The sequence below is a fragment of the Crotalus tigris genome, unplaced genomic scaffold, assembly GCF_016545835.1.
Source record: "Crotalus tigris isolate CLP2741 ecotype Arizona unplaced genomic scaffold, ASM1654583v1 scf7180000024116.2146003, whole genome shotgun sequence".
NCBI classification, from domain to species: domain Eukaryota; kingdom Metazoa; phylum Chordata; class Lepidosauria; order Squamata; family Viperidae; genus Crotalus; species Crotalus tigris.
Genome location: NW_024100393.1, coordinates 595,590 through 622,741, shown reverse-complemented (window position 1 = coordinate 622,741; position 27,152 = coordinate 595,590). Strand labels below are relative to the sequence as shown.

Below are 27,152 nucleotides of genomic sequence, written 5' to 3'. Positions count from 1 at the left end.
GTTTTCCCTCTGGTTCCTCAAGCCCCACTCCATCTCCATTCCGTCCCAAAAAGAGTCTGCTCCCGGCGGGTCGTGACAAACCTAGCCACAGTTGTCCGCTGAAGTTAGTCTGTTGTCGGTCCGGGAGGGAGGAGCTGTCAATAGAGGCTCCATCGGTGTAATTACGCAGGGAGGGGGGCCGGGAGGTATTTTTTTGATTATAAGCGATTTGGCACTCTATGTGGCCAAAGCGCTGCAGTTATTAAATGACAGGACAGCTTACAGAATCATTAAGAAAGACCCCATGGTGGCCTTGAAAAATAAAATCAACAAGTTACTTGACGGTTTTAAACGGTCAAAGAAACTTGACGAAGACACCTTAAGGAGAATACGGCCCAATGATTCGGCGCTCCCAAGGTTTTATGGGCTGCCAAAGGTCCATAAGGAGGATATTCCACTTTGCCCTATTGTGTCGTTTAGAGGCACCCCCATTTCAGGGCTGGCGAAGTGGCTTAGTGATCGCATATCCTACCTGGTCGATGGCAGCCCTACTACAGTCAGATCCGCGGAGGAATTCTTGGAAAGGATTAGGACCCTTAGGGTGGAGGAGGATGAGGTGATGGTCTCTTTTGACGTCACCTCACTCTTTACCTCCATCCCCCAGGATCTGGCCCTAAGAATCCTAAGAGATCAATTAGAAAAACCAGGAAAAACTGGACACTGGGATTCCCTGCAACCTGGGGATCTGGCGCAACTCATTGAGCTATGTCTTACAACTTATTTCTCCTTTCAAGGCAGTATATATGAGCAAGTCAAGGGCACACCAATGGGCTCCCCAATATCCAGCATGGTGGCAGAAGCGGTTCTCCAACAATTAGAACACGAGGCCATGACCCGTCAACAGCCCAAGTTTTGGGCACAGTATGTTGATCACACCTTTTCTGTCATCAAACGGTGTCATCTAGCTGACTTTATGGGAGTGTTAAACTCAATATATCTGGACATTAAATTTACGGTGGAGGAGGAGATCCGGGGCTCGATAGCCTTTTTGGACGTATTGGTCCAACGTTCCTTAGATGGAACTTTGAACACTAAGGTCTATCGAAAGCCCACTCATACAGATCGAATCCTCCACTACCATAGCAATCATCCGGCCTCCCATAAAGCCAGCTGCATTAAGACCTTGTTTAAATGGGTGCAATTGCACTGCAGCACCATGGAGTCTAAGGCAGAAGAAAGGAAACATCTATTCCGCATATGCCAGATGAATGGGTACCCCCTAAGGTTTATTAAGCGACACAGTATGGTATCAGACCCCCGAAACGGACAGCAAGGAGAGGAACCCCTGATACGAACTGTACAGGTGTCTCTACCGTACATTAGTAATGTGTCAGAAGCCACAGCCAGGCTTCTGGCACCCCACAATATACAGGTAGCCCACAAACCTACTCAGACCCTACGAGCTAAAGTGATGCGCCCCAAGGACCAGCTCCCTACCGCCGAGAGATCAGCTATAGTTTATAAGATCAACTGCACGGGGTGCCAGAGTAATTATGTAGGCGAGACCTCAAAAAGACTTAAGCCTCGTCTACATGAGCATAGGTTGGCTATTAGATGAGGCGAACAACATTCACAGATTTGGGCCATTTAGCAGAATAAGATCATTGCTTTGATTTTGAGAATGCCCAAATCTTGGCCAACGACACGACAAAAGGAGGTCGCCTACTGAAAGAGGCATGGTTTTCAGGAATGGAGTCCATCAATCGGTGCATAGACTTGTGTGCAGCACACCAAGCTCTGAAAATGTGGAGTGCCAGCAACCATACTAACATGTGGAGGGGACCCAATCAAAAAACTTGTAATCAAAAAAAATACCGCCTGGCCCCCCTCCCTGCGTAATTACACCAATGGAACCTCTATTGACAGCTCCTCCCTCCCGGACCGACAACAGACTAACTTCAGCGGACAACTGCGGCTAGGTTTGTCACGACCCGCCAGGAGCAGACTCTTTTTGGGACGGAATGGAGATGGAGTGGGGCTTGAGGAACCGGAGGGAAAACGGAATATAATAAAGTCTAACGAGGATGATGAGAACGAGGATGAATCCCCCCCTGAGGATACTACCAGGCACATTATGATAACCCGGTCGCAGTCGAGCAGAGGAAGGCACCCCCCTCTGACATTCTCAACACAAAGCTGCGCAGTGAAACAGCGACTGCAATCAAAGGGGAAGAGCCCCGTACGGAGTGAGAATGGAGAATTGGGGATGAGTGGGAATGGTGCTTACCGACAATGGACGGAACAACAAGGCACTGACAATGGGATAATGGCAGAAAACATCCTGAGTGTGCGCGAGGGAGAGAGCGTGGAAACGAACAGTAGATCATTCAGGAGAACTCACGGGAAGGAGGAGGGGAAGAGGAATAGCATGGGCTGTGACTATGAGCCTGCGTTACAACCCCGAGGGATAGATAAACAAGATCAAAGTGGTCTTGGGGCTTGCAGGGATATTGGAAGCAATTTAAATAATTGCCCACTCCCACTCCCTAAGGGAAGCCGTGTGTGGGATGGTGGGGGAGTTATGAGCAGGGGAGGAGAAAAGATCCTGACCCCCAACCTGACCAACCCTGAAACAGCTAACGGAGTAACGTATGACAGAATGCAAATTAGCAATGGAAAGAGGATAGGTGCTGATGTGGGGCATTTGTTTGGAACTCAACTCGATCAGCTGGGGCCGATGACACGCTCCAGGAGCTGGAAACAGGCATTAAACAACTGTATATAAGACTTCCCCCGGCGTTTGCCTTTTAACCCTGATGATGTCAAATGTATTTGATGAAAGCTTGGTGGATTAAATTCTATTTTTGATAGATATTCTCTTGGTGATCATTATTTTGACAATATGAATACTCCCAAGAGTCGCATTTTTGTTTTTATTTCTAATCATCATTTTATTTCTAATCATTTATGTGCCTGATTGGTTTGGCTTCATTTTATGTGCAATGGGATTTTCATGGCCGGAAATACCATTGCACATCATCTATACGCAGACCCAGAGAGACTCTTTTGTTCTTATTTACCATACATCATAGAAAATCAGGAATAAGTCTCAACAAAGAGCTTGTGTGCAAATCCTCATCTATACTTGTGATATTTCACATAAATCCATGCATTAATGTTCCAATAGGCCTCCGTTAGTAAGAACTGTCACATGTATCAATTTGTTTCCCATGCACAGAATACTGGACCTAGCAAGGGTTCTTGGTCATGGACCAAATGGCTTGCTCTCTCAAAAATGGTTAATCCCTATTCTCATTAGCAGAATAGCCCTAGAGCAGGGGCGTCAAACTCGCAACGTCACGTGACGTGTTACAATGTATCGTGACTTTTTTTCCATTGCTGGCAACAGGGTGGGCACAGTTTCACCATGACACATCCGGCCCATAAGTTGGCAGTTTGACACCCCTGCCCTAGAGTGTTATGTATCTTTCCACCACCAGCAAGGTAGAACTGGATTAAGTATCTGTTTTTTTTAATATCTATATCTATATCTATCTATCTATCTATCTATCTATCTATCTATCTATCTATCTATCTATCTATCTATCTATCTATTACAGGTAGTCCTTGACTTACAACTCAACATTTCCCTTGCTAAGTAAGGCAGTTGTTAAGTGAGCTTTGCTGCATTGTACAATCTTTTTGCCACAGTTGTTAAGTAAATCATTAAAGTTCTTCAGTGAATCATGGTGGTCATGAAACAAATCTGTTTCCCCCAGTGACTTTGTTGGAAGACAGTTGTGAAGGTTGCAAATGGCATTTACACATGATCCTGGAACAGTGCAACTATCATAAACCCATGCCAGTTGCCAGTTGTCTGAATTTTGATTATGTGACCAAAGGGATGCTGCAACGGTTGTGTGAAAAGCAGTCACAAGTCCCTTTTTTCAGGGCTGTTGTAACTTTGAACAGTCGCTAAATGAATGGTTGTAAGTCGAGAAACTACCTGTATTCTGTATGCAAAACATTAATTATAGTCTTTGGATATCCCTAGCAGAGTTTTGAATGGAATGAAGCTGGTATTTAATGGGATGGCTTGACTCATAAAATAAGAATACTATTTCCTATTAATGTTTTTGCAATTGTACCTGGAGAACACTAAAATATTCCTCCCATTATTTCCTTAAGAGCTTTCTATTCTTAATTATTGTCTCCTCTTCTATTCTTAATTATTGTCTCCTCCAGATATTTTTTGGCTGTGTCAATCAGTCTGAATGGCCACCAAATGTTATATACAGTAGGTGCATATTTGAGCACTGAGTAAAACCACCACCACTACTAGTTTCTGGCACAACAGCGAAAAAAACATTTGTCCCCTGAAAACTTAAGTGAGACACTTCTCCAGAAGACTTATTCAGGTCTTTTGCTGGTTAAATAAAATTAATTTTCCACTTCCTCCAGAGGCAATGTCTTCTCCTGGGATTTATTTGAACTTTGGAAGACAGGAAAGCTGCAGAACTTGGAAAAGAGATTAATGTACTATGAAAGGCAGGACATCCACACTCTTGCCCACTGCTTGGCCCTCTCCTACTAAATCAGTCCAGGAAACCAGACTTCACTAAGGGGAATTTCAGCCAAATTCCCTTCTTTGTTCTCCAAATGCGGAATACTTTTTCTCCCATTGCATTCTCCAGATGTTTCTTTTTACAATATCAGATAGAAGTCCTGCTCTGTTCAACACGGCTTCTCACTTAGCTATAAAACATGGCAAAAACTTTGCTCCCTACAAGCCTTCAGTGTGTGTATATGCAAGAGTTAACAGGAAAATTGAGACAATTCAGAAACTGCACTCCAGTATTCCAAGTGTGTTGTTGAGAAAGTGCTTGTTAAGAACACACCTATAATTTCTCCACTTGCAGGAAGCCTGACAAGCCTGTTAAGTTCACTTAAAGTTCAAAATAGTTGCTCTTTAAAACTCTCTGTGATCATCTCCCCAAACATCTCCCAAACAAACTAATTACTTCTGAATTGTATGCATATACTGAATTATTATAATTATTATTAAATGTGTGCAATGTCTTTCTGCTAATATAAGTCCTCAAGGTGATGGATGATAACTAAAACTAAGTATTCTGGTAAAATTAAAACAACCAAAGTCACTTGATCGTTCTAATCAAAGAGTAGTGAAAAACTTGGCAAAAGCAGCATGGATGCTTTGAGGGGTGAGAGAGGGCCTTTCTTTGTGAACCTGTGCTACTAAATGACAATAGCAGAGGCTTTGTCACCTTTGTGGTAGGTGATGATGATGATGATGATATAATTAATCCATTTAATTGAGTCTAACTCTTGGCAATTCTATGGGCTAAGTCTCACGATTCCAATCCATGGCTTAAAATATGCTCATACTAATGGGTCTTTCTTGAAAATGTAAATTTCCAATAGAAGCTCACTTCGGTTGCCAGGAAGCTATTCTGAAAACCAGCACTAATTTCTGTTCAGACCTGATATCTTTTTTCTAGGCATTCACCTGAACTGAATCTGAAATCTGCAGAGTGGAATAAAATAACATCCACCTATGTTATATGGTGGTTATAAATATAGCAGAGGTCCAGATCCCTGTGTTTTTTGGAGTCCATTTTCCCACAGCTGTTCAGTCTCCTAGATTATTTCTGAATTCAATCCAAATAATCAGTTTTCCAAACTTAAGCCTTTTGTCTTTGGCCCAATTATATTTTAAATTTAATCTTTTGGTATCCTAAGGACAAAACTTGTGTTATAGCTCATGACAATGAGAAGTGTTGGTGATTAAAACATGATGTGTGTGTGTGAGAGAGAGAGGGGGGGGGAGGGAGGGAGGGAGGGGGAGAGGGAGAGGGAGAGAAAGAGAGCTTTTTTTCTTGATGAACTACCAGACATCCATTTTGTCAACCTTGGAATGCTTTGTTGTTTGGGTCACCAGTGCTGTGTTTATCCAACTTATTCATCCTATTTTGATTAGCCACAGCTTGCTGAAAAATCACAGCTGGCTAGGTTTATTCAACAACCAAGCCATATAGTATCATTTACAAACTACATTTGCTGAGTTCTTATAATATGTTAACCTATAGAATCACTTGTTTGTCTTTAGGATACCAGGATATGCAAACTATATAGCAAAATTAGTTTTATTTTGATAAACTTTCGGTATCACTTCATTGGGTCATGACTGGAAATTTATTGGCCAGATTTGCTGGTTTTTCTTTATATATAATTACAGAAACATGCACATCTAGAAAGTCCAGCAAAGTTTTAGGTCTTATAGTAATTAATCAAATTATGGTGGGATGCCTCCTAGGATATCAGGAGCACTTTGACAACTGAACTGCTAGAACATTGTCTGAGGGGGGAAAAATCAATGCATTAATATGGCAGAAGAGCCATGTGACAAAACAATATGGATCAAAATTTCTCCTTGTGAATTGGCAGGTACCTTGGAGAACTAGCTGAGTGGAAGTGAGCATGCACACCTTCTTTGGCCCATTTCATTATCACATCCTGTCCCCTCCCACTTCTGAAAATGACAGTTGCCTTTGGGTATCCCATCTGGGGGAGAAACAAAACAGTGAAAGGTTAATTAGCTCTCCACAATGAAACTCCCCCTTCCTATAATGCAAATCTTTCTTTCTCTTTTTCCCATACCCACCTGGGCAGGCCCACAGTGTAGCACAAAAATGGATTCCCAGATGTATCGGTAATGCAGTCAATGCAAAAGAAAAGAAAAGGCATTATTTGCATGGAATAGATTGACAGTTGAACAGAAGCGGGGAGTCAAAAGCTTGTTTCTTTTGATCAATTTGTGCCACCACTTGGTGAATGAAATCATCAATCTGAGAATAGCTGAATGGCTGTGCAGTAAACCATTTACGCTGTGAATTACATGGTGGGAAAGAATACTCCACATGGCATCCTCTCTCAAAATGGGCTTTATGCAAGAGACGTAAATGTTGCACAGGAGCCATTCGAGGGAGAAAATGTTCTTTTATACAAGTGAATAATACCATTTTCTGTTGGCCTGGGAGAGAACAGACTGTTCCCAATAATCTCTAAATGGGCTTCATCCCACTTTTACTGGAGCTCATGTGGTTAGGACACTGAGTTGGAGGTTAGCAAGCCTGCATTCAAGACCTGAGTACTGCTATGTGGCAGGGTGAGCTCCTGTCCTTTGCTCCAGCTCCTGCTGGGGACATGAAAGGAGCCCCCAACTTGGTGTCCCCAAGGGCAATGGTGATATCACTGGCTAATCCTTTCAACCTGGAAGCACCTCAGTGCTGCTGACACGAGTTTGATGTGATGGAATCCCTCTTTAATGATAACTTAACTGTGCCTTCTTTTACATAGTCAAAATGATTAAGAAACTCTAAGATCTGAACCCGAAGACATTTGAAGTAAGCATCTTCATACTGCAAGGTCATTTGTCTAGGGCAGTAGATGACTATCTTCCTGCACATAGCTTTTGGAAAGAGAAAAGGAGTTTGACAGAGTCAAACTGGCGCAGCAGTTAGAGTGCAGTACTGCAGTCCACTTTAGCTGACTGTGTTCAGCAGGTCAGCGGTTCAAATCTCACCGCCTCAAGGTTGACTCAGCCTTCCATCCTTCCGAGGTAGGTAAAATGAGGACCCAGATTGTTGGGGGCAATGTAAATATATATATACATTGCTTACTGGTGTACACCGCTTAGAGAGTGCTTGCACTTAAAGCGGTATATAAGTCTCATAAATAAATAAATAAATAAATTTCCATTCATGTGCTGTGCTAAAAAAACAAAATCCTGTTTGGTTAGAGATGCTTAGCAAAACACAAGCATGCCTGTGTGATGGGGAAAAAATGCTTTCAGCTCTTCTTGAAAACGCTGTTATAGTTTCAAAACAGTTAGCTGTGATTTGTTGCATATGTAAAAATCAACAGAGATATTCTTTCAAAGCAAAGCTTTCTTCAGTAGGTGAGAAAGTCATTCCAGAAGGCCACAGATGCTTAACTATTCATAGTTAGCAACTCACTGGGAGATAAAAGTGCGCCTTCAAACTTAAAATCATCTCTGATTGCTTTACACTCCTGGTTGAAATAATCTCATCAGTTTACATAGCAAATAGAGCAAATTGAGTCTTCACTTCTGAATTCATCATATTTCAAGCTACAAGACTTGAGCATCAGGCATCTTGAATCAAGGAGCATTAAAATATTTTATTGTTATAATAAATTATAATAAATTATATTGTTATAATAAAATCTTCTTCTTTCTCCTCCTCCTCTTACATAAAGGTTCTATAGCTTATGTATCACCTCAAATTGAAAAGCAACTTCAAAGTAGGATTTTTTCCCTAAGGGTCAATGGTAAGTTATTTCACAAACATGTCCAGGTTGATTTCTTGGTAATAAAGCAGAAATGTTTTGATTATCCCTTCTTTCAGCCCTGGTATTTTCTGGTGATCTCCCATCCAAGTTCTAACCAGGCTTGCTATCTGCTGAGACTTAGAAAAAAAAATACTATGTCATAAATAGAAATACTTTAAAGCAAGATCAGGACAAGGGAATGCAAAACTTTGGATGCTGTTAACAGAGGATTGTCCACTGACAGGTCTACACGGAAGGACCTGTGGGCACATTGTCTTTCAGTCACTGTCTTCTGCTGAGGGAGCAGAAGGACTTTGGCCCTAACCCTTTGGGAAGGCTCTGAAAACTATAGTGGCAATGCAGAAGACCATTGTTATTTTGAGAAGTTTAGTGACATAATTTTGATTTTTTCTTCAGATTAAAAAGAAAGTCGAGGAGTTTAGGGGAAGGCCAGAAATCTTCATGTAACTGCAAAACTTTTTTTTGCTGGGAAAGTCTTACACTTTTAATTCCCATTCAGACTCATGTGCCAATTCAATCAAAGTCAGATCTTTGATAACGGCCATGATAACGGCCATGAAATTATGATTCCCAGTTTTGATACAAACCTTGAAGCTGTTGTTTGTTGGAAGCGTGTGCACGAAACCTACCCTAGGTAGTGTGCTAACTGGCCACCCTTGAGGGGTATCTCTGGGGTATCTCTGCTGTCATTATTAAGGAACTCCTAGCAGCTCGTAAGAGATTTGGGCATTACCATGCTTGGTACGTATGCTTTTTATATTAGGCTTTTAACTCTGTTTGCCTGAGTTAATAAGAAAGGTTAAAATTCTCTTATTTACTGGTGTCTATGGAGATTCTCAGTCATTCAGGTCATGGTTGTCCCAAAGGTGCTTTTTCAAGAGGCAACTGGACTTTCTTTGCTTTTCCTTGAAGACGTTTCGCTTCTCATACAAGAAGCTTCTTCAGCTCTGACTGGATGGTGGGGAATGGAAGGATTTATATTGCTTGCAGACAGCTAGCTCATCCAAGAAGCTTCTTGGACAAAAAGCGAAATGTATTCAAAGAAAACAAGAGAGTCCAGCTGCCTCTAGAAAAAGCACCTTTGGGACTTATTTACTGGTGTGCTTATTTCCTGTGGACCCAAGGCAACCAATTGCATGGGCATCTCATTATTGCCCTGACACTTGACAAAACAAGACATAGCTCTGCCACATTGCCTGGGGCTGGGGTGGTGGTCTGGCAATGAATGATGGGAAGTTTTTTTACAATGGCTGTGTTCAGATGATGTAAGGAAGGATTCCACCAATGACCATGATTTTTTTCTGTTTGTAAATTGAATGCAGCTTTTATATATTTGTATATTGACCTTTGAACTTCTTTTCATTGGATTTTTTGAAAACCTGTTGCAAGTCACCTAGATCAGGGCTTTTCAACCTTTTCACCCATTGTACCATTTTTAGAATACGGCAACATCTGAGTACCACCAGTCGCCTAGTAACGTATCAAAAACTTGATGACCCAAAAAAGGGGGGGGGGAGTGATAAAGTACAGGTAGTCCTCGACTTACAACAATTTGCTTAGTGACTGTTCAAAGTTACAATGGCACTGAAAAAAGTGCCCCCCAAGCCACAGCTGAGCAATACACCTGCCTGCCCACCCAGCTGCGCTTTTCCTCCTATCCGAGGTTTTCATTGTTGTGAGCATTTCTGTTGAGGATTGGCAGTGGGGGTGGGGTGGGAGTGTTTGGTTTTTATTCCCCCCGTCTGCTGGGAGGTTGCAGCAGGTTTTGGTCATTTCACATGACCCTGGGACACTGTAACCGTCATAAATATGAATTAGGTGCAAAGCATCTGAATGTAAATCACAAGACCCTGGAGATGCTGCAACATTCCAGCTGATTGGTGCTTCTTCAGGGCTCAGCAGAAGAGCCAGGATCAGTGTTGCTTTCCAGCTGGAGCCTGGCGCTGATCCTGGCACTTCCACTGAGCCCCGACAGCCCTGCAGCTCCAGCCATCTCTTGCTCAGGCTTGTGTGGTGCTGCCACCAGTTCAGCTCATTCCCATCCCCCACTACTACTTTTCTAGGATGATCACGTACCACCTGCCAGGTGCCGATATACCACAGGTGGTACCCGTACCACTGGTTGAAAAGCCCTGACCTAGATGAGTGGTGGCCAGACAAATCAAATAAATAGTAGTATTTTTGCAATAATCATATTTAAACATTGAGGGACAGAGTGACTTTTGAACCTGACAAAGTTTCAAAAGTCACTTGAAGCCCGCATAGGAGAGCAGTTGCACAATCACTACTGCCTTAGCTTCATGCCCCACTTCCTATGATCAGAATGCTTTTCCTTTTTTGCAGTTTCCACATAACTTCCTCTCAAACATTTTAAACTTCACAAATGTCCTATGAGCTTGTAAATTATGAGTGGTTCATATCAAGATATATATGGCACCTTAGACTGTGCTGGATTTAATTTTATTAGAGTGGGACGGATGTATTTTCTCTTTTTGTTTATTCAGATTTAAAAGAGACAACCGCATTCTACTTAGGTCTCTGACTGCTCTGTCCTTTAAGACAGGATTGGTTTGTGGAATCCACTTTGCTATGTTTTTTTTTTAACTAGACTTCCAAATTTTGATGAAATAGGAACTGTTAAGTTCTAGGAGCGATGGCGAATGAAGAATACACATGTTTCTGGAACAGCTCTTTATTGTGCTTATTTCAAACTCCAACAACGAGCAAAGGCACGCAGGCCTCCTTTTATACGTCCCCATTCCCTGGACAAGATGGCAACATCACTAGGCACTTTTTGCGCCTTGTGCATGCGCGCTTGGTCGGCGCCACTCAGTCATGATCTGCTGCGGCAGGCCATGGAGGCAGTGCATGGCCCTGCGGGTGGGCGGGGCAGGGGGTGGGTGGGATGGAGCAGGCAGGGCGGGAGGAGGAGTGGGGGCAGTGGGCGGTTCTTGGGCACTTGGTCTCTAAAAGGTTCGCCATCACTGTGCTAGGATACCTAGAGAAAGGGAGCACCACAGAGTTTTTTCCCCCCATCATTTCTCCTTACTTTTTTCACTGTGATCTTCAACTTTGATTTTTTTTTAGTGCTTATTCTTTTTGTTTTGTTAGTTAAGCAATGGAAGAGCTGGGGAGCACCACTGTTGGGCTCTGCTTAGGGCATCAGTTGGCCTTAATCCTGCCCTGAGAAGGAGCATTAACAGGCCCTTTTGTTCAAGGATCAGAGAGGAAGAGCAGAGGTATGCCCCCCCTCCCGCCACACACACACAGAGGAAAGAGGAAAGCTTGCAGGTTCCTTCCAATGTTTATGCACTGGAATGAAAGGTCTGAAATATTACTCATGTTTCTTAATGATAGGAATCCTCTCCCCGCTATATGGAGAATTCCAGATTTTTTTTTCCAGGAGAATGTATTAAGAATCCTCCTTTAGACCCACAGGCTGAAGGGAAAAATGGTTAGCCCTCATTTAGCAGCTATACATGAGCCTGGAAACTCTGTCACTGAGTCAATTGCTAAGTGAAACCATGGCTGTGTTTGTGATCTTACTTCAGCTTTCTTTTCTTTACAGACCTATGAAGGTTCTTGGTGTGAGGATTGATGGCAAAGTTATTTTCTCATCACCATCATACCTATGAATGGCCATTGTATGAGACAGCTGCTCAGTGAGGACTACCTGTATAAGGGAAAGTCCAGCACCTGCTGCCTACACCCAATTACTCATTGAGACAAATTGAAAGAGGATGTAGATGAGACTAACACTATGACTCACAAGCCACAGAAACCAATGGCAGTTTACAGGATATCAGTATTGCTAAGCCTAGCTATAGGAAATGACCAAATATTTTCATAATATTAACTTAATCAATGTTTTACAAAGATTGCTTTCCAATATAATTTATTTAGACATCTTATCATAGGCAACTACAGCAGAAAGAGTTCCCCTCATACATTCCATGAGGATTGCCACACTAAAAATTCTTTTAAAATGCTGAAATTATAATTCATGTTTATATTACACAGTATGCCAGAAATCTCAAGATAAATATATACAAAAGTTGGAAAGTATACCCCTATATTTATTCAGCTATGCTCTGAGGAGTGCAAAGTGAAAAGATCAGGCTGCCATTTTAATTTCCCACAATGCTCACCAAAATTTAAACATGGCAGAACTGCAGCCATCCCAGTGAACAATTTACTTATTGTACAACTCATACTAGTTGGCTCTGGAAAGGACAATGTACACTATAAGTGTACAGAAAAGACTAGATGAGACAAGACATATGTTGCATAAATCACTACAAAACCAAACAATTAATCCACAATGTGGTCCCAATTCAATATTAAAGCTGAGAGAAATTTAAAAGACCTGTGGATGAAAAACCTTTTTTCATTGAAGCCCATCACAGTGATTAAAAGACAGCCTAAAGTATAAAAGAGAGAGAGAGAGAGAGAGAGAGAGAGAGAGAGAGAGAGAGAGAGAGAGAGAGAGAGAGAGAGAGAAAGAGAGAGAACATGTAGAGAATGGGTACCATTTTCTGGTCCTAAACACTAAGGAGCATGCCATGTATCAGGGATTTTCACAGTATTTCTGGTTTCCTGCCAAGCAAATGAAATGGAAGAGCATGACTTCAAATTAGAATTTTAAGACTTGCCCCCATCCATACCTTGCTTGTTTTAAATTTTTGTCCCATTTGAATATACGATCATTTCAACATAAGGCAACATATAAGGGAAAAACGCCAAACTGTGCAAAACTAGGTCTTAATAGGATTCAGTCCACTGCATTTGTTTTTCCTTTGCAAAAATAAAAATGGAGATTATGCTCAGTAGCTGCTGTCATTTTTCATTTGTAGCATAAAACGAAATACAGTTTCCATGGTAAAATAAAGGCTACAAAATGTACATTCCTACCGCATTGGCCCCAATGTTCTGAGACTGATATAGGAGGTCAGTTGTTTCTCTGGGTCCTGACATCATTGTCAAAGATCTTGTCCCAAGAGGTGCTAAGACAAATGCATTTAAAGAAACCTACAGTCCATCTACCAGAGCCAGAAGGTGGCAATTATATGGAATTTCAGCTGAAACTGCGTCATATTTGGCAGATGATCATTGCCTTTCTTCCTGTTGAAGACTCATGGTTTGCAAAGGTTTAATTTTAACTGTCCTACCATTTGGTGGCTGAGATGACTACAAGCATGCAGGTGACCAAAAGGAGAAAGAGAGAGATTAATCCTGAATAATTAAGGCATTATATGAGGGCTTCCCAAATAAAACTGGAGATCTCTTTTGCTGTTGCTAGACAGTCCCATACAATGAAAAGATCTCAAGAAACTCCCTTTTCCCCAGAAGAAATGGACATCTCAATTTTGCACACAGGGCTCCAGGTTGAAGTATTTACCTGAGAAATACCTAGGATTAATGAAGGAATATATTCCTGTGGTTGACAGATATTTTTGAAGCTTCTTGATGCAAACCATTCACGAGAATGGTTATTTTTAATCATGGGAAAATAATTCAGTAGGAGCATGAAGACACAACGAATTATCCAGATTCCTGGTGCCACTTGAGAGTAGCAGCGTATGGATATGTACACAATATTACATATACATATACACATTCACATACGGGGCAAAAACAGAGAAAACACTTCAGTAAAAGTGTAAGGTACATCAGAGGACATTTCAGACAGTTTTGTTCTTCCAAAAGTCAGTCCCCTGTGGTATGTGGCACACAAAGTCAATGCTAAATACACGCTCTGCCTTTTTGACAGAAAGAGTTGCCACATGCTTTCTTCTTCTTATTATTATTATTATCATTTTGATCCACTCACCCAAGCTTTCCTTCCAATCAGCTAGCTGATATCTAATAGGCACAACTCATATATGTCTTCTGTGACCTTTAACATGAGTTTCATAATAGGGATGGATGCCATTGCTTTCTGGCCTCCCCAAAAATGTGGGAAGCAACTAGCTCCAAAGTGAGATAGCCAAAAGAAGTAGGCAGAGCACTTGTCAATTCTTTGCTTTTGCTGCTTCCCTCAATGGGAAGGAAAGAAAGGCTCCAGCTGACTGTCTGTCTACAGCAGTGTTTCCCAAACTTGACAATTTTAAGGCATGAGGACTTCAACTCCCAGAATTCCACAGCCAGCAACGCTGGCTGTGGAATTCTGGGAGTTGAAGTCCACATGCCTTAAAATTGTCAAGTTTGGGAAACACTGGTCTACAGGTTGAAAACAACTTAAGATGTATTTAAAAATTCCACACAGTATTCCCTTGGCATACTTACCAAGATAGTCTGAAATAGGAATGTTGTAAAAAGAGACAAGCTGTTGGGTTACCTAGCCTACTGAGCTTGAGTTTAACTGGCAGCAATTTCCAAGATTGAGGTCTCTCACACAACCCTGAAGTCTCAGGTTGTTTTTCTCTGACATCAGAGTTTGCATCATGGACCCCCTACATGCAAAGCACATGCTTAGCTACTAGGCCATGGCTTCTTTCAAGAGTCTGACTCAGCAACTAACATTTGATCTTGTCATAAAAATCTGACATAGCCATGTTTCACTAGTTTTAAATAGACATTTTTGTACCCTTCAGAAATAAGGCTGATTATGTAAAAGACCAGAGATTCACCTCATTAGATATCTATAAAACCATCACTACTTATTCAAGGGGCTTTCTACAATTCTTGATATTTTTAGTGCAGCTTTTTTGAACCCTCTCCCCCCCCATATTTCTATAAAAGCAGAAATCTATACATCTGGATATGTCATTAATCAACAAGACAGCGGAGAAGCAGCTTGAAGCTGCCTACACTAATTGCACCTTGAGATCCAGTCCACTGGCCTCTTAATCATCTCCAAGTGAGGCAATCTGCTCAGAGGAAGCTTCCACAAAGTTTCTGCTAATCAGGCAATCTGCTCAGAGGAAGCTTCCACAAAGTTTCTGCTAATCAAGCACTTCCTCCCTTCAGCGGCCAGTCTATATGGCTGTGTGTGTGTGTGTGTGTGTGTGTGTGTGTGTGTGTGTGTTTGTGTGTAACAAATATTTTGGCTGAAGATGTATTCCAGCTCTGTTAAAAGGATAATAGAAGAACTGAAGAAGAAATCAAATAAGTTCTTGATAGCTGCAATCAATGCCTTGAATTATCAGCTCATTCCTTTGTGACGATACATAGAAAAGATAGCAGCCTTGTGTAGAATGAAGACACTTTCTTTGCGATTCAGTTCATCCTGTAGTGGTATGAGAGAGGAGAAATTTCAGAGATTTGTTCTTGCATGAAACTTTAGGCATTTAACTAGAGACAAGGAATAAATGCAAATGTAAATTTAGAAGAACATAGAGTTCACTCCATGCCGACAGAAAGAAAGCTCTTTTGTACACTGAGATCTTTTTTTTTTTTATTAAAAATTTTTATAAATTTTTACAAAAAGACAAAAAAAAACAATACAATACAATACAAAAACAAAGCAAAACAAAACAAAACAACCCTTCCCCAACCCTCCCCAAAACCCCCACTCCCTCCCCCCCTGGAGCTTCCCAGAGCAGAATATAGGTTTAATTAAAAAAAGTTAAAAAAATTATATGAAAAAAAGAATATAACACTAAAATATATGTGTATATATAAAAATAAAAGTTATAAAAAAGCTAGATGATATTTTTTTATATCCAATTTAAATTATATAAACTTTATCCATTTATCCCAAACAGCAAGAAATTTCTCTTGCGATTGTTCTTTTAAGAAAGCCGAAATCTTTGCCATTTCCGCCAAATAAGACACTTTAAGAAACCATTCCTGCAAAGTAGGCAAAGATTCCTTCTTCCAATATTGTCCTACTAACAGCCTTGCGGCTGTGATCAAGTTCAACATCAATATAACCTCCTTTGTATCACAATCAGTAACTATACCTAATAAAAATAATTGTGGAGTAAATTTTACCCTCCTTCTAAAAATTCTCTGAATATTCCACCATATCTTAATCCAAAAAGCTTTTATATTTCTGCACGACCACCAGATATGATAATAGGTGGCATCCAAACAACCACATCTCCAACATTTAGGGTGTAGGTCAGGGTACATAAAAAACATTTTTTGTGGATCAAGGTGCCATCTATAAAACATTTTATAAAAATTCTCCCTTAAATTCTGTGCTTGTGTAAATTTAACATTTCTCACCCAGATAGTTTCCCAGGTATCCAGTAGAACTGGTTCACCAAAATTCTGTGCCCATTTAATCATACAATCCTTAATTAATTCTGTTTCTGAATCCAATTCCACTAGAACCCCATAAATTCTCTTAATATGAGTTTGTCTTTGATCCTTCACTTGCTTAATAAAATTTTCATCTTCTCTGAGGAAACCCACCTTACGATCCATCTTCCATCTGTCTACTAATTGCCTATATTGAAACCAAGAATAAATAATATTTTCATGTGCTAGCTCTTCCAATAGTTTTAACTGCCAATTTTGTCCATCCCATCTAAGTAACTGTGTATAAGACACCGTATCCATTTTGACACCTCTTTTTATCCCCTCTATCGCATGCCAAGGTATAGCCCATAATGGTATTTTAAAATCACTTTTATAATATTTTCTCCAAACCCTAAGTAAAGAGATTCTTATAATATGAGATACACTGAGATCTTAACACATGAGAGGTACAACAAAGCTATAAGGGCAGAATTTTAAACAGGAGCCACCATTGCAAGACTGAAGGTTTGGCCTCGTGGTTCATGTTAACTCTGCTCTACTTCACAATGGTCTATTGAGAAAAGCAAGGGTTTTTTAAAAAAATTCTGGCATGAAACCAAAATGAAGCGAAATACATCATAACTCAGCATGATGTGTCAACTTGGGTCTAGAGTCTGTGGAAAAAGAACAGCATGGCATGGGAAGATTGGGTAGGGGGGAGATTCTCCCGAGAAACTGAAAAGGACACAGCTTGCTGGAATCCTGGGTAAGAGCCCTCCAGGCATCATCTAGCTCAGGGGTGTTAAGCTGATGGCCTATGGGCCAGATGCGTCATGAGGAAACCGTGCCCACCCTATTGCCGGCAATGGGGGAAAAATTCTGATACATCACGTGACATTGCGAGTTTGACATGTCTGATCTAGCTGTCTCCTTGAATGGCATACCTTTAAGGTTGGTTGGACTTGGAACTGATTGTTGGCTCAGATAACGGAGGTTTGCACCTGGCATGGGATAAGTCAGGGACTACCAAGGGGATTCACTCGCAGTAAGCTTTTCTCAAACGATACAAGCCTAAAAACAGCATCTTTCCCAGCTGAGGGAGGAGTTTGGAAAACATCAGCAAATTGGTGACATTTATTAAATTTAGAGCAACAAAGTAAGATGTGTTTGTTGGAAAAGGTGCTGCCAAACTTTACCTGTTTTTTTTTTTTTTTTTTTGCTACCATTGATCACAGCTTAAAGTGTAGAGATCATGAATATGAATACGGATTATAAGATGCTAGGGACTGGATGATGGTGGTGGTGGTGATGATGATGATGGAAAATCTTGACCTTAGCTTCACTCCCTTTTCCTAGTGTGCAGAAAAGCACTGCAATAATAAGACCTTCTATATATTTCATAGTAAAGGTTTATTCTTGTAACAAAGTAAATCCTTCTCCTCTTGGAAGCATAGAGGAGGAAAGGAAGGTAACCATGTTTAGAGAAGAACTAGGATAACTTACCTCTTAGTCTGAAAATCAGCAGAAACAATGAAGGTACCATTGACCTAGCTGCACAGATCACCCCGTTCTGGCTCTTTCAGTGGCTCTTCAGAATTTTCACTGAGATTAGGCTCACCTGAAATTCAAAAACAAGAAACTGCTATAAACAGGTCTATGTGCTGCTCATCTTAATTTGGTACTGTGTGACCTGTGTGGCTCAGTGGTTAGAGCAGAGGAGTATAATCTGAGACCCTGGGCACATGTTCTCCACAAAAATCTTGGGTGTAGCCCCCAGAAAAGTATGAAAATTGTAAGAGATCAAGATTCAAGAGATTTTTCTTTAAAGAACAAACTGCTGACCAGTTCATAGCAAAGCTGTGAGAAAGAGAATTAGAAAATCTCTGCCTGTGTATGTGTATGTATCAACATCATCATCATTTTAGCCATTGTCTACCCACTGCAGGATGAAGGCCTCTTCCGCATGTTTCCAACCAATACAGTCCTGAGCTTTCTTTTGCCAGTTGGGCCCACAATACTTGCTGATGCCGTCAATCCATCTTGTTTTAGGTCTCTTCCGCGGACGCTTTTTATTGAGTGGGATCCATTCTATGACTGCCTTGGTCCATTTGACATCAGTTCTTCTATGTGTCCAGCCCATTTCCATTTCAGTTCTTTTACTCCCTTGATGATATTGTATACTTCCTTTTGTTCTCTAATCCACGTGCAGGTCTTTCTATCTTGTCTTGTAATGCCGAGCATGGATTGTACTGTATATTGTAATCTATACAATATATTGTATTGTGGATTGTAATCTATATAATATGTTGTATTGTAGATTGTAATTTATACAATATATTGTATATATATATATATATATATATATATATATATATATATATATATATATATATATATATATATATATTGCTTCTAACTGAATGTGGTTCACCTGTTGAAATTTGTGAACCTTATTCCTTTCAGTATGTCTTGCTAAGGTGAGCTCTTTCAGAACTCTGCCAAAGAATTATTGTTGGAGCAAGCAGCTGCCAATGTGCCTGAAATTAGATTTATTCAATTAAGCCTGAATTTAAATTAAATTTTGTTTTTGTCCTGGCTACACCCATACTTTTGTTGAGGCTCCTCCCAGTCTTTGGAATGTAGCCCTGGTCATGCAACTCAGTGGCCACAGGCAGTCCAATGAATTCATCCCTGAGGAAAGAGAAAAAAACACGGCCTTAAAAACAGAGTGAGGGGAGCACTGAAGGAGCAGCGCTGTCTTCCATGGAGAAAACGTGGAAAAGGATAGAGTTCTTGAAAGAGTCTGGCAGCGTGAGTTGGAACCTTAAATGGGAGAACTTCAGGCCGCAACATTTTGCTTCAGGTCCCAGGTCAGATAGATCAAATAGAAACAGACACCATGGAAATCTTCTATTACAACAGCTATAGCAGTGGCATCTCACAAGTCTGGATCTGCTTTCCTTCCTTCCTTTTTCTAATGAAAATGGAAGGGAGGGGGGCTTGCTGAGGCGTTTTCATAAACCACTTCCTTGACTTGGGTTCAAGTCTTGTTTATCTGATCATTGTCTTGGTAGTGGATTTTCTCTCTGTCCTTCAAGATCACTCCCTTATACATTTTGATTGGATGGTCTAGATTTGCACGTGTAAACTACATAACAAGTGAATGAGGTGGAAAAAAAAAAGATTTCCTAAAGTACTTTTTTCTCAGCATACTATTTGCATTATATTTTTTCCTGGAATTTTAAAAGTATCAGTTATTTAAAGGGATGTCAATTAAATTAATTTCCCTGTCTTGCTTGAGTACATGTCATGTTATTTAAAAACAGCCTCAGCAAGACCTGTCTCCCAACTTTTATGCATACAAGAAATGCTTTGATATGTCTATAGGTTCTTCTTATTCCTCACCTTAGTATAGCTCTGAAAGCTGCCTGAGTTAAGGAATGTTAACTGGGAAAAAAAATGTTGCTACATTTAAATTCCTTGGAAGATGTAAATTTCCCTTGTCCCACTGAAAGTAATCAAATAGATTTAAGATAGAGTAAATCACCTCACCAAGTCAGTTCCAAGGCTTTGTCCTAAATTTACTAGGATATGATATGTTAAACATAAATAACTACACTATAAAGGACTGGTTTACATCTACCAACAATTATTTCCCTGGAGATCAGCTATATAATGAACATTTCTTCCAGAATGCATCCAGATGCTTTTATTAGTTCTAATCCAAGCTAATTATGATAGTGCATTATCAAGAGCCTTCTCTCACACCATGCAAGCAACATAACCTTCCAAGATAATGAAATGCAATTTTCTGCAGCTTCTCGTATAGGGATGCTTCTCCTCAAATTAATGTAAATTAGCAATGGAACCCAAGTCGTCTTTTTAGTACAAATGACTTTGCCCAAGGGACTCTAATGATATTAAATGCCTGCAATTAAGGGGAGGTACTTTCTAATAGAAAGTGAATGGATCAGCCATAAAAAGGTGGCAATCCTTACTATTTACCTAGAAAAGGTTACCATGGTGTCTCAAAAGATTTGACATTCAACAAATGACAAGTGTGCAGTCATTTCCTTCTCTGGGAAGAAGGTCTTCTTCTTGATGTCAATGGGGCTTACTTCCAAATAGTCTCAGCTAAATATGTCATTATCATTGTTTTTTTTAATAAAATAATCTTATTGAACTCTATGCACAGATAACTAGTAACATAAAAAAACCCCTAGTTTATGCACTCTTTGGAGTAAATCCAAGGGCATGAAAAGTATTTTAAAAGAGAACAAGAACTGTAACAAATTTGCTGGCATTGTAGGAAATATTCCAAGTTTTCCAATGCAACTTACCAACACTTCAACCTTATAGTTTTTTTAAAAAGAGAAATGTTAAGAGTGTGCAGTGTTATTACGTGAGATAACCCAGGAGTACACACAGTAAACAGTGGTCTATATTAAATAGTGGTTTATTTTACACTATCTACAATATCATACACTAGGAACAATATACATACACGTCCTAATACAGCAGGATCCAACAAACCACAGTTATAGCAGGAAATGGAAGAGAGAGAACACATCAATGGAGCCTTCCCTTTATACAAAGGCTCTTAAAGAGACACAGACCCTGCTGAGTCATTCCCATCAGTACATCTTAAATCTTACATTACATAAGCTGTTAAATCAATACCTTGGCAAGAAATGAATAGTTAAAATATACAACATGGTTTTCAAGAACAAGAACTACAGAAATAAAAATAGATAAAAATTGCCATTGCAGCATAACATATTATTAACAAATAAATAACTTTAAATAAATTAGATGAGAAAACCCAGGAAAAAGAACTTCCCTGCTTGACATTGAAAGGGAACAAATTAAATGCCTGGGATGCATGACAAAGCTGTGAGGCCACCACCAAAAAGGTCTATTTCTGCACAGCCACCTACCAAAATCTAGCACAGGAGAAAATAAGAACAGGAATCTTGGAAGAGATCTAGGGCTCAAGCATAAAGATAACAAAAAGAGCTTTCCTTCAGATACTGTGGCCCTCTGCTGCGATTACGCTGGCTAGTACTTACACACTAAAGATTATTTGTCATTGTTGTACCTAGGGCATAATTGGGCTTGAAACAAGACAATGACCTATGAATTCAGAAATGATAATGAATGTTAGGGTGGCTGAGTAGATGGCTTTACCATTTAGTGGGATGTTCAGGTGCATTTTTTCATTTATATTGTCAGATTTTTTTTTTTTTTTTGTATTCATAGGCAATTTAGCAGCAGTCTTGAGAGTTCAAATGCATTGGGAAGAGAACCAAGAAGATGCACTTGAAGGACTACCGAGAAGTGGGATCAGTTTATTGAAAAACATTGTAGAATCATCAGATTCCTGATTCTTTCCCCTTGATATCTTTGTTGGTCCCTCTTCTAACAGTAGGTCTGAGACATGTCTGCTTTGACCTTTCTGCTTTCTTTCCCTGCCCCCCCATCTCTTTGCACAAATTCTTCTACTGAAAGGAAATAACATGCACATATACTGTATATATTTTACTACTACTACTACTACTACTACTAATAATAATAATAATAATAATAATAATAATAATAATAATAATAATAATGTTGGAAGGGACCTTGGAGGTCATCTACTCCAACCCTTTGCTCAGGCAGGAAACCCTATACCATTTCAGACAAATGGCTGAAATGTATATATACTGTGTACTGTATGTGTGTGTGTGTTTGTACACAATATGCTATATATATGTGTGTACTAACATACACACATGCACACAAACCCTATATACTATATACTACTATATATACTGTATATATTTATATTGTATATACTGCATATATTTATACTGTATATATTATATATGCTGTATCATGTGTGGCATTTTCCTAGGATGTGTCTGGCCACTCTTATTTTAAATACATGGCTGGGGGTCCTGTGCTTATTATGTTCAGTTACTAAAATAAGACCAAACATGCTGGATTTCAGACCCAAGGCCTATTTCAACCAATCTGGCGCTTTCCAATAATTTGGGATATTAACTCCCAACAAATACAGTCACATAGCCAATAGCAAATTTCTCCTTCACAGTGTCTATGAGAGTGGATTTTTCTACCTCTTACCTGTCTAGTAGAGCATCATCTAAAGCAAACTATAACATTTAACTAAAAGATCCCCTTAGTTTAACACACTGGCATAACTATATGACCATGTGTACATACACACAAACATACTATACACTTTGAATTTGCCCCTGTTCACGAATGGGAATCACTTTAAACTGATCAGAAAAGGGAGAATTGTGTTCACAATTTGGAGGAAAGGGAAGTTTGCTTTCTTGATGATTTTGATTACTTAAAAAAATGGGAAAAGAGCCACTGTGCATATTTACAGCAACACAAAGGCTCACAACTTCCATATTATCTATTTTTTAATTAACTCTAACCCAGAGTTCCCCAACCTTTCAAGCTTTGCACACTGGCGTGGGAAGGTGGGGAGGGGGTGGTTCACATAAGCGGCTGACAAGTGCACGTGCATGCAGGTCCATTTGTGTAAGAAGTGTGCATGCGGGCCTGATGCTCACACAAGTGGAGTGTGCGCACATGTGTTTGCCCGCTGCTCACACAAGAGAGGATGCACTTGCATGCATGCTCACTTGCCAGCCATTTTCACAGCCCAGCTGCAAACCCCTCACGGACCATTAATGGGCTGCGGCCCACAGGTTGGGGACCCCTATTCTAACCCATATCACAATCAGGGATCCAGGTAACATTCTGGGGTCCAGTGAACCTTCTAAGGGAGGATGCAGTGAATTCTAGTGTTTTATGAGTACAGGACAGGAAAAAGAATATATATATATATTAAAAGGCAATTGGCTACTCATAGATTAAGAATGTATATTGTCCAACCTCCCCCCCCCCGAGTTATCTTGAAATTTTGTTTATTACAATACTTTCAAAAGAGGCCTCTTTTGTAGGGAAGAAAAATTCCTATGTACAGTAGGAGCTGCATTCAATTTGGTATGAATATAAATATTTTTTTCTCTCATGTCCTACAATGTAAATAAAATATTTCAATACAATAAAATTCAGGGGGCCATAAATCTAGCCTGCCTTAAACGCATCCAGATTCAACAGTTTTCTTCTGAATACCTTTATTAGGCCCAATTAAATGTGACTACAGTTGTAGCCAAGATTTCCAAATTGATGTTAAGGAATGGAAACAATCAAGATCCAGTATGTGAGATTTGTAGATAGCCCAATTCAAATTTTTGATTTACTGGCAACCACATTCTATTTAAACTGATTTGAAGGTTGATTTGATGAAAGGTTTGACTATAAGTTACAATGGAGAAGCATAAAAATCCCTGTAGCTGCTTCATTTTTGAAAGAATGGAATGGAAACAGTAGATTCAGTAGACCCTTTAAAGGGTCCTGCAACATTTTAGGCACAAAAATTTCAAAGATTTCATGGCAATAGATTGTAGAAATATTTCCCATCTATTTGTTCTAAAGCAGAACATTGAAGAAGAAAAAAACAACTTTTCAATTGTCCAGCAAGGATCCTATACAGAAGTGCTAAAACAATGCATACCACTTCTAGTCCAGCTTAAAAATAAAAATGATTGAAAACTGTTCAAAAAACTAAAGATGGAAGAATCCACCACTTTCGATTGACTTCATTTTCAGATTTGGCAGGCTTATTAATATAGTTCATTGGCTAGGCTAGGCTCTTCTGGAAATGATGTATAGTTTGTGTAACTTTTTTTTTTTAAATAATGACTTTTTAAAATAATGACTTGTTTTAAAACAAGTTGAGAACTGTGTGTATGCAGAATATTACTCTTGGCCACATAATAAACTATGATATGAAATGCTTCATCTTATTACCCAATAGTTGAACAGGCAACACACGGTCTCAGACTTGCTCACATAGGCATCCTCAGCAAACTAAGATAACGTTAACATGACACATCCACAATCATATCAGGAGGCAAGTTTCTGATGTACTTGTGCCCAAAGTTGGATGGAAGTACATAAGGCACACGATTTGCATTAGGAGGTGATGATTCAAGTTCTGTCCCTCCCTCCCCCAAACTCCTGTCAATTAAACTAACCTGCTTAGTATAAGGTAAAACAGATTTGGATAAGATGCAGAAAAGGAAGAAAGGATTTGGGTGGGATGGTATTTGTTTTTCATTTGGGGGTGCAGAGGAATGGGAAGGGCTGAAGAACTGCAGAGATTATGGGGACTTCATTGAAGATCAGACAACTAGTCTGAAAATAAATGGAACATAAGCACAAGAAGTTATGATTTTGGCAAAGTTAGAAGTTTACAAGAACAAAGAACAAAGCAGATTAGGAAAAAGCACAGTAAAATAAATCTGAGTCTCTTTTTTCTTTCATTCATTCTTTCTCATTGAGCAAACTGATTTGCTCAATGAGCTTAAAAGATTTTGGGAGAAGGATTGAGACACAGAGAGCGGAACAACTATTTCTCACCATCACCAGGCAGGATTTTCAAGGATAATATTTATTGATCAACTAATCACACTGGTATAGAACAGCTTGTCACTCTGATCATTGCATTTTTTTCCCCTTCCAGCTTTGTCCATTTATAAAAAAGAGAGCTGCAAAATTATTTGACACAGCAAAGACAGAAAGTCCACTGGCTCTCCAAACCACCTTGAAACCTCCCAAAACGTATTTGAAGGACTAACGAAAGAGATTCAATTTGAATATTTGATTCAGGAGCTGATTTCAGCAAATTCTTTTTCCAATGGAATCACTTCTTTAAAACTCTGCACAACCCTAATATGGTAGTTATCCTCCATTAAAAAATTCTTAGCCCAGGGCTTTCTTCCAGTACCAGAACCAAATAGAGTTACCAAGACTTATGTTTTAAAAAAATCATTGGCTTAATTGAGGTATTCTTACAGCAGGATAATTTAAAAGGTGTTGAATGGGAAAAGAAAAAATGTAGCTGATATTGTTACCCCATCAGGGGTCAGAAACCTACATGGTCCCTTGCATGTCACTGCAGGCAATCATAATATTTGCACAGGATATTTAAGCCATTGCTGACTGATCCTGTTGTCTATCCAGGAAAAGGTCTAGCAAAGGAGAATCTTACCATTATCACTTGATAATGTTCCAATGTTAAATTGTTCTTGCTAGTAAGAAAAGTTTCCTAATTTTCAATCAGAATCTGCCTTCCCACAGTTTATTATATGCATTCTAGGATGTCAGATACTGTCTTATTGGCTGCTTCCGGCTGATACCTTTTAAATAATTGAGGAATGCTATCATCTCTCTCCTTAGTTGTCCTCCCACCCCGAAGTAACTTTGCTCAGTCCCTCTCATTCTCTTCATATAAAATTAGTTTCCAGTTCCCTCCTCTTTCCTGACCTTCTTTCCATCTTTTACAGTTTCTTTGAATCCTAGCATAGGAACCAAGGGGAGGTGGAGCAACATTAACTTCCTATGATTTGAAAACTACATTCTTATGTATGTTGCTTAAATTGCATTTGGTTTTTTGGGCCACCCAAAAGCATATTCAGCTGATTTATATTCAACTTGGCATTCCAATCTCAAAATCCTTTTCACATATAACCCAGCCAATTGTTAGCATGATACCTGTGCAAGGTGATCAATTTTTCCAAATGAACAATATACATTTGGGTCTATTGCATTGATATCTTTTTATTCTCAGCACATTTCTTCAACCTATATTCCAATTCCAAGTTCATCTCTGTCTGATGTACAAGATACAGTATAAGATGTGGTTATATACCATCTAGTGGCTTGAACATATAAATGCAGCCATTTGAAGTATCGGACAAATAGCAGATTTAACTACAATTTTGCAAAAAGAAAGAGAGGAAAAAAAGGGGGGAAAGAGTGTTCCTATTTCACTGTGCATACAGAGAATAATTGCTATATTGAAGTCAGTCCTTCTCATCCATATGACCACTAGCAAATCTTGTTATCTAGTATGTCCAAGGTAATATAACAAACACAGATGAAAGATGAAATTATTGATGAACTGGCAAGGGAAAACATACCTTTTTCTGCTAAATCTTTCCACCTGTCTTTGTTTTCCTGTATGGTCTGGAACAAGTTGTCCTTAAAGCTTCTTAAATCCACCATTGCCAAAGGGTTTTCTAAGCAGGTCCCACCAACACATGCGGCATTTTTTATACTTATCTTTTTGTGTAGATCACTGCTGGTACTTCCTGTACTATTTTCACTACAAAGAGGGGAGAAAGTTAGATTAGAATTAAGATGCCATTACTGCCTGGAAATACAAAAGCAGCACAATTTAGGTACACTCCAAAATGTTGCATAATTCCAGAGTGCAGAATTCAACTAAGTTGGAATCAATTCAGTCATTCCCGTGATGTAATCCTAGGCACATTTTACAGCAACCATTCTAACATGTTTCTCTCCTATATGTTTCCAGAGGACTAGAAATGGAAAAGTTTAGTTTAGAAACAAGCCTCAATGATTTCAATGATAGTGATTTCCAGGAAAGAACACATAACACTGAAGGTTAAATAAACTGGATTAGAAGAACTAAGGCATCTGCTAAC

General features: G+C 39.6%; 1 protein-coding gene across 4 annotated transcripts in view; it reads right to left on the bottom strand.

Moving 5' to 3' along the window:
• Window positions 1–12,248: 12,248 nt before the first annotated feature.
• Window positions 12,249–27,152, bottom strand: part of PDE1A (phosphodiesterase 1A) — a 156,603-nt gene continuing 141,699 nt past the window's right edge. For 3 of the 4 annotated variants that reach the window (XM_039322499.1, XM_039322501.1, XM_039322503.1), the window contains exon 13: window positions 22,317–26,809. In XM_039322499.1, coding sequence (XP_039178433.1) covers window positions 26,533–26,809 — 277 coding nt within the window. In that variant the 3' untranslated portion in view covers window positions 22,317–26,532. Of the gene's footprint in view, window positions 15,599–18,060; window positions 18,176–22,316; window positions 26,810–27,152 lie in introns of those variants that run through there. The other variant, XM_039322500.1, reaches the window with a different exon arrangement.